Here is an 8,562-nt window from a genome sequence, read left to right on the forward strand (position 1 = left end):
CTTCTATATTAATAACTGTACTGTTCTATTGATATTTTTGATGTAATTTATCACTTTTATATACATTAACTTCACTTTTTTTGTTTTTTTTTTGTTTTGCAGTTTTCCGCTTAGTAAGTTGAACAGTAGCAGCACTGGAAATCTGGATAAAGTCGGTATGTCAATCCCTGAATCTGAAACTATCCGGATAGAAGCAGTGAGGTACACTCCTTCACCTCGCACAAGTACCTTCCGACAACGCCCATACAGCATGATCAGTCCTGATTTGGTGCAGGTCAGTACTCTTCCTATAGCTATGTCAGCACATACAAATGTGACTGTTACATCATTGAATCTGATTCCTTTCTATGTAGAGAACACCATGGTCATTAAAGGGGTTATACCTTTGTTTGTTAGGGTTGAAGAGAGCTGCCAGCGCTGGTGAACCCAGCTCGATCTAACCGTTGAAGCAGCTAGGACCGGGGCTATCTAGCAAATGTGGCTTCTGACTGGCTGGCTGTCCTGTCCAATCAGGAGCCACATTCAGCTATGGCAGCTCTGTACTCTCTCCCTTCAATCAGTGCTGCTGGTATGTGGCTGAATTCTGGTGTCTCGAGAGGAGGAACAGCCACTAAATAGCTGGGACAGTCCAACTCCTTTAAATATAGAAACTGTGATACTAATTCATTTTATCTCATTGTATTGCAGCACGTAAACCTTCCTCTATATATAACTTTTTCAATTCGTCCTGAGAGTTTGTAAAAAGTATCTTTTTTTTTTTTTATTTATTTTTTAGCTTAAACATAAATATATTATGTATTTCGCTTCTTATGCCTAAGCAAAGACGCTCGCCGGCGTTAATGAGGATATAAGGAATATAATAAATTTAAAATAAGGTGAATACCCAATTAATGCACATAAATCTTAATTAGATAATTAACATTGCATAACAAAAGTATCAATATACAGATAGTCAATCTCACTGCAGCTAGTTCTAAGGGTCTATTGAGCACCCTATTCATAGACACATACACAAAAAAGAGCGAACTGCGCTGTGCAGATTGATCACTAGAGTAATAAATACCAATACACATTAATACATTTGGAAAAGATAAACATGATAAGAGGGGGTCTCTAAAAAACAAAGATTTAATCACTGTATAAACCTATAAAACACCACCAATAGGTAGGTGTGCGGATATAAAGAGAAAAGGATTAGCTCCAGGCAAAGTTCCAGCAATATGTTCCAAATAAAGCCAACACAGTCCTTAAAGACCTTGATATAAGTACATTCTCCTGAGGAATCCCAGTAGCACTCACATTAGGGAGATAAAATGCAGCCCCATACAAAATAAGAGCAGAGACAACAAGGTCCTTTATAAGAACTATCCGGGTCAGATATTGAAGACTATGTCATTCTGTCCCATTTTTTAATAGCCGTCCCAATTGATAATAAAGTACAGATACCCATGTCCATCTGATGGCCAACCCTTGATAGGGATACTTAACTTCAGCATGCATGCATACAATTTGCGACCATAGTTTCTGTAGAGTCTCCACAATGACAACAAGTGCGTGCACCTTATTAGATCCCCCAATGGTACAACACGGACCGAAAAGTTAGTTCCACCCTTAGGTGGTAATGGTATTTAGAGGGAGGCCGTATCTCAGCGTCTGAAGCTCACAACTGACGCGTTTCGTCTTGTATCAGCAGGACTTTCTCAAAAGATATATAATTATGTCAAATACTAATGAGGTGTAAAATCAATATGGTCCATGTACAATATTAATAAAAATAAATTGGTATCTGTAGTCATTCAGAATAATGGTGTAACAATTACTACCTATGTAGTTGATCGTTCTAATACTTTCTGACCCTGTGATAATGCCGACAGTCAAAATCATCTTCATCTTTTGTTTTTCAGTTAGCAAATGAATTTGGAAGCCCAATGTCATCTCCATCCAGGTAACAGGTCATGAGCCATGAAGCCCACAAGGGTCTAACCACTAAAGTATAAATTTATGTATATAAACATACAGTTGGTTGCAAAAGTATTCAGATCCTTAACTAGTTCTCTTATTTTACTGAATAACAAATTCTAAACTGTTGTTCTGATATTTGTAATCAAAAACACTGAAACTCAAAATTATTTTTTTTTAATTACACATTGTTTTTTTCAAAAGGGCTACTAATAGCGTCTTCACAGTAGCTCACACTGCTACTGCATCCACAATCACTGTTCTGTTGAAGTGGGGATAAAAAAGTAATAAATGACCAACATGCCCTTCTGATCTCTTCACATGCCCCTTATATACCCATCAAATCTCTCCAGATACCATGAAACCTAACCAAATGTCCCTTGTATGCCCATCAGATCTATTCTCAAGCTCCTCTGACGTCTTCACATGCCCCTTACTTATCCATCAGATCTCTCCACATACCCATCAGCCTCCCCTCATACCAATCAGACCTACCCTCTTGCTATCAGATGTCACCACATGTCCTTTAAAAATGTTGTTTCAATATAATTAAAAAATAATCTGCCTCCCCACATGCCACATCAGACCATCCCAAATACCCCTTATATGCCATCAGACCTCCCCACATGCCTTTTATATGCCATCAGACCTCCCCACATACCCCTTATACGCCATCAGACCTCCCCACATACCCCTTATACGCCATCAGACCTCCCCACATGCCCCTTATACGCCATCAGACCTCCCCACATACCCCTTATACGCCATCAGACCTCCCCACATACCCCTTATACGCCATCAGACCTCCCCACATGCCCCTTATACGCCATCAGACCTCCCCACATGCCCCTTATATGCCATCAGACCTCCCCACATGCCCCTTATACGCCATCAGACCTCCCCACATGCCCCTTATACGCCATCAGACCTCCCCACATGCCCCTTATACGCCATCAGACCCCCCCACATGCCTTTTATATGCCATCAGACCTCCCCATATGCCTCTTATACGCCATCAGACCTCCCCACATTCCCCTTATACGTCATCAGACCTCCCCACATTCCCCTTATACGCCATCAGACCTCCCCACATGCCCTTTATATGCCATCAGACCTCCCCACATGCCTCTTATATGCCAACAGATGTCCCCGCATGCGATTTAGCTCTACCCACATGTCCCTTAGTTACCTCTCACACAACTGCTGTAGCTGACACTGTGATCTTCCTGCATTATGCAGAGTTAGCTCCTGTCACCCCCCTGAGCACCATGAGGTCAGGCACCTGGCTGGGAGCCACATTTTAATGATCAAAGAGCCACATGCGGCTCCAGAGCCATGGGTTGGCCACTGCTGGTTCAAAGCGATATGTATGGTAGAAATCTAACAATGACCACACCTCAAAGAACACTATACCTGATGGTGGTAGCATGCATTGGGCTGCTTTTTATCAACAGTCATCTTGCTAAAGCAGAAGGAAGAGTAAATGGTAAAAAACACAAGAACATATTGCAACTATTTCAATCTGCTAAGAACTGGAACATAAGCGAAAGTTCATCTTTCATCAGGACAATGATCCTCAGGCCAAACTGACATTGGCGTGGCTCAAAGGCAAAAAAAGGTCCAATTGAGAATGTGTGGCTCTATTTGAAAATTTGGGTGCCCAAGAATCATTCAACTAACCTTGACATCCTGGAGCAGATCTCCTGGGAGAATGGTTGAAAATAACTCACGAACAATGTGCAAAGTTGATACAAACTTACTCCAAAAGACTTGCTGCAAAAAGGGGCTCTACAAAATATTAATTATAGGAATTAAATACTGCAAAAAAACTGCAAACAGCATATTTCAGTATTTCTGCTTAAGATGTTTTTGTAACATAAAACCAGGTCACATTTAAAAAACAATTTTGAGTGCGTTGAAATAATAATATCACAGGGAACAAGTTATCCGTATATGATTTGTTATTTACTAACATGAGAGAATTGGTTATGGGTCTGAATATATTTGCAAGGCACTATGTATAAGATGTTGGTGGACAGCTCCATCCCCACCTTTGTTAATATGTTCAGGCAACCGTTTAGCTCTTATGTGTTCAAGTTTTTCAATCCTAGTTTTGTGTCATGAAATCTTATCTGACCGCAATTCAGACCCCTTACACACCTATATTACATGGAAACCACAGTGGAGCAGAGGGTAGTCTTAATGAATTTATTACATTTGTCACATAGGTGTCATTAAATGGGAGTCCTAATAATATTCACCTTACATAGGATATCCAAGTAGCTTAAATAAAGGTGCCACCTATGTCCATTGACTTATGTGGCAATTGCGATATATAGATTTAATATACCATGAATTTTATTCTTCCCATTATAATACTTTTTTTTTTTGCACTTCTTATTTTTTCAAGAAACAACCCTTTTGCTCATGTAAAACTGAAGCGGACAGTTACTAACGACCGTTCGGCTCCTGTTATTCAGTGACCTTGTGACGTCCTTCAAGAGAAAGCTGCTTCAAGAACAGTCTATAGAGGAAGAGTCGCTTTGATGTCACATGTTATTCTTGGAATCAAAAGACTTAACGTATTAAACTGTGAGATGTGATATCTTTGTGAGCCAACAACTTTAAATAATTAACCCTGGATGTATTCTGTTTACATCAGTCACGAGGACCTTTACCTGTCATGTGTTTGTTGATTTGATTGTCAGATTCGTGGTAGCATCCATTTGTGTGGATACCGGCGATCGGCTATAGGCTCCTGTTGCACTTTTCTGATAAAAGCATTCATGAAATGACCTCGACAGTATTATAAAAAGGTGACTTTCTCCGGTCACATGTAAAGTGACAAATAGCAAATTAGCCATGCACATTCTTAAGATAACTTTAGGATAGTTGCAGCATTGCTTAAATATGTAGTAATTTTAAAGAAACCTAATGTGAGGCTGAATACACAGAAATATAAGGAAATATTCAAGTTGATAACCATAACCCCCATTTAAGAATAACCTAGAAAACATGACTGCATTAAGGATGCTCAAGCAAAAACAATGCAATTGATATAAAAAGACAGAAAAAGTTATAGAACTACACACAGAACAGAAGAATGTGAGGTTAGATTGTTATTAATTGCCTCCTTTTTGTGTTTCTAGTAGTCCTGTAGGGACTTTAGTGATACCTATTTATTTGTAGAGGAACAAACAAGTATTATTAATTACATCTGGCCCCCGAAATACAAAATAATATGTTAGGCATGTAAAAAAAATCTATCTAGCGTGATATATGTGTTTTAGCATAACAACAATTCTCTGAAGTAAACAGGACTGTGTATTTGCTAAATATTGTATATAATATTGGGTTTATTTAGCATTGTGTAGGTCAAAATATTTTAATGAAGGAGATGTACTTGGTATCCATGGAAAGTAAAGGAAAGTTGTAGAGAGATTGTGGAAAAGGATGTTATGAATGTACTAAAGAGAGAGTGCGTTGGAAGTGATAGTAAATTTATACTACTGCAGCCAATAGTGAGCGCGGAAGGATTTATAATCAAGCACATGCAACACTAGGTGCCAATGGGACAAAAATGCTCCATTATACTTGCCCTATCAGTAAACTCTAGCTCTATCAACATAGGAGTGGTTCAAATAAGTGTTCTGCATCTACTGTGACACTCATTTAACTTCTATCTCCTTGAGCTTTTACTGGTAATGCCTAGAGCCTCCAACTGTCTGTGGTTCTCCAAATCTACATCTCGGCATGTCCCGGTGGTCTAAGAGTTACTACGTTTGCTGGAACTTGAAAGTCCACAAACACCTGAAAAAGCATTGGTTACATACGTTTGGTCTATAGACACTCAGAAACGGCACTTAGGGTTCATCCACTTGAGCGTTTTCTCAAGTTGTGTTGCACATGGTAATCAATCTGGAGAATAGACTTGCATAGAGATCCATTAATTTATATGCAAAGCCACCTATGATGTCGACATGGACAATAGTGATATATGTGGCTCGGTGGCTGCAGTGGAAAATAGTGGCTGAATAGGGATCAGTCCGTCTCGTTGCCACTCTAGTTCCCCAAGGATTTCTCAAGTTGTATTCTGTTTGGAACACAACTCAAGAATCCACTCATTGACAAGCCATTAAAATCAAATAGTTTGTCACCTATTCTTATCACCACATACAAACACACTCTTCATAAACCCTATGAACCCCAGGAGATATGGCAAGATGGATTTCATAGAAATTACGCATACATTATTGCTATAATGATTCACTTTGTAAAACCAAGATGTTGGCAGTGTATTCTATTATAAAGTATTATTTAGCATCCACTAGAACAGTAAAGGCAGAGTGTGTGTCTACAATGAATTTCTCATCCTGAAAAGTGGTGATACTAAGAGTCTGGTCCATGTTCCCCTAAGAGTGACAAAGCAAGAGATCCAGGTAAGAGAAGAGTGAGGATGACAAGAGGGCAGTAACAGTCATGTGATACAACAGGAACTAACTTTAAACAGGATATAAAAATTTCTGGGGCTCAGGTAACATGCCCACCTATGGTGCACTAATGCTACCCTGCACAACACTAAGGGGTATACTTACTAAACTGTAGGTTTGAAAAAGTGGAGATGTTGCCTATAGCAACCAATCAGATTCTAGCTGTCATTTTGTAGAATGTACTAAATAAATGATGCATATAGCAACCAATCAGATTCTAGTGATCATTTATTTAGTACATTCTACAAAATGACAGCTAAAATCTGATTGGTTGCTATAGGCAACATCTCCACTTTTTCAAACCCGCAGTTTTGTAAATATACCCTCAGGTCTTTGTAATGTTGTCACAAGGGATGGTGTAAGGTCTTGAGACAAATGGAAGTTGTCATTACAAGTATTTGGAATTGATTTAATGGAAAGATTTATATTTTCCATACAAAACAATATCCACAAAAATGTTGTTTCAATATAATCAAACCATAATGAGCCCTCAATATCCAGAGATGTAGCTTGATGTAATTACATGTAGCTACATGTAATTGTGATATCCTGCACTGAAGTGATTTATTTTCCATTGTGCTTTTATGTTGCAGGGTTGAAATATTTGTTGAAGGTAAATGGAAAGTGTGCATAAGATGGTACATAGAATGTGTGTATGCATCTCTGTGTGACGGGACTATATAATAATGTCCCTGATAAGAGAAAGCAATGTAGGATGTACATTCTCTGCTTGGTATCGGTACACAGAAAGGAGGTAGACAATATGTGGGTCTCCAACTGTTGCAGCACTACAGACGCTGGCAGGGCATGCTGATACTTGTAGTTCTTCAACAGCTGGAGAGACATGGGATGCCAACATATGAAATAAAAAAAAAAATGTTTGGTAATGTGTAATCATCCTATTTTCTCTATTTTGAATTGGACTACTAAAAAAAAAAATCTACTACCCCACCTATACACTTTAAAGGATTGGCATTAATTTAAAGGGCCAATAATGCCAAAAAATGAATAGGCTTCATGAACATTCAAATACAGTATAACGCACCCAGTATTTGTAGAAAGGAGCAAAAAAAACACTATATATTTTTTATCAGTATGTTTTTTCTTTTTGTTTTTTTTATACAGATAGCACATCTGTCAGTATATAAGCTTCCATTACATCTCATCTGGCGTTAAGCATTAATGTTTGTGAACCCTCAGCACTGTAAACTTATATATCTAAAATATATTGGACCGAACAATGCATTTCAAAATATTTTTGAAGCCTGTTCATTCTTTGATGTTAGGGGAGGCCCTTAAGCCATATCGGCATTGTCTATACTGCAAAATGTATATATTCTAAAGTCTGTATGAGAAGAAATAAAGAATTTTTTACTTTTACGCCTTGAACGAATAACACTACGCAGCTAGTAGGCTGCGGCACATGTCTGTTAACTAACTGAGCGTTTGTAGCCAGTGTATTTCCTCTTAATGCAGAGCTATTCGATAAAGAATGTTTCTTCATGCAATGTGCCGCATGCACGGCGTGGCACTAGCTCAATAAAAATATGCATACGCTGTGACCAGCAGAAGACTGTTATTACTCATAAAGCCCATGGTCAGTATTAAGCATATTTTAAATCATTTAAAAAATGGTAACCTTTGTTCACACTCCATTGATTTTGTATCTATATAACAATGTGTATATTTTAGGTGAAGTGTAAATCGCCAACAATTATTGCTGTAGTGCCTGTCAACTTTTTGTAACATTGTAACATACATTGTACTATGTTGATGGACTTTGTCACTAAACAAGCAAATAGAAATGGCTTTAATCCAGTTCATTGTATTGTTTATTGTTATGTCCAAATCATGTCCTTTATTTATATTCAATTTAAATTTTATTACACAAACACAAGTGACAACAAGCATAAAGGAAATAGTGGTAACAGAGACCAACCAGTGTTACATTTCACAGTACGAGTGCTATTTGTAGTAAAACATGTAAACGATGGAATTAAATCAAGCTATAGCAACGTAAGTTAAGGGGGAAAGAGATGGGAGGAGAGGGGGGATTGGTTCGATATTAGGGAATTTAGACTGTAAGCTCCAATGGGACAGGGACTGATGTGAA

The 8,562-nt window shown here is 38.3% G+C and overlaps 1 protein-coding gene across 2 annotated transcripts in view; it reads left to right on the forward strand.

Annotated features, from left to right (window-relative positions):
- The window catches only part of LOC142107577 (BAR/IMD domain-containing adapter protein 2-like), an 82,361-nt gene extending 74,094 nt beyond the window's left edge, over positions 1-8,267 (forward strand). For both annotated transcript variants that reach the window (XM_075191079.1, XM_075191080.1), the window contains 3 exons: positions 103-274; positions 1,905-1,945; positions 4,370-8,267. In XM_075191079.1, coding sequence (XP_075047180.1) covers positions 103-274; positions 1,905-1,945; positions 4,370-4,442 — 286 coding nt within the window. In that variant the 3' untranslated portion in view covers positions 4,443-8,267. The remainder of the gene's footprint in view (positions 1-102; positions 275-1,904; positions 1,946-4,369) is intronic.
- The last annotated feature ends 295 nt before the right edge of the window (positions 8,268-8,562 follow it).

This window comes from Mixophyes fleayi, chromosome 11 (genome assembly GCF_038048845.1).
Source record: "Mixophyes fleayi isolate aMixFle1 chromosome 11, aMixFle1.hap1, whole genome shotgun sequence".
Lineage (NCBI taxonomy): Eukaryota > Metazoa > Chordata > Amphibia > Anura > Limnodynastidae > Mixophyes > Mixophyes fleayi.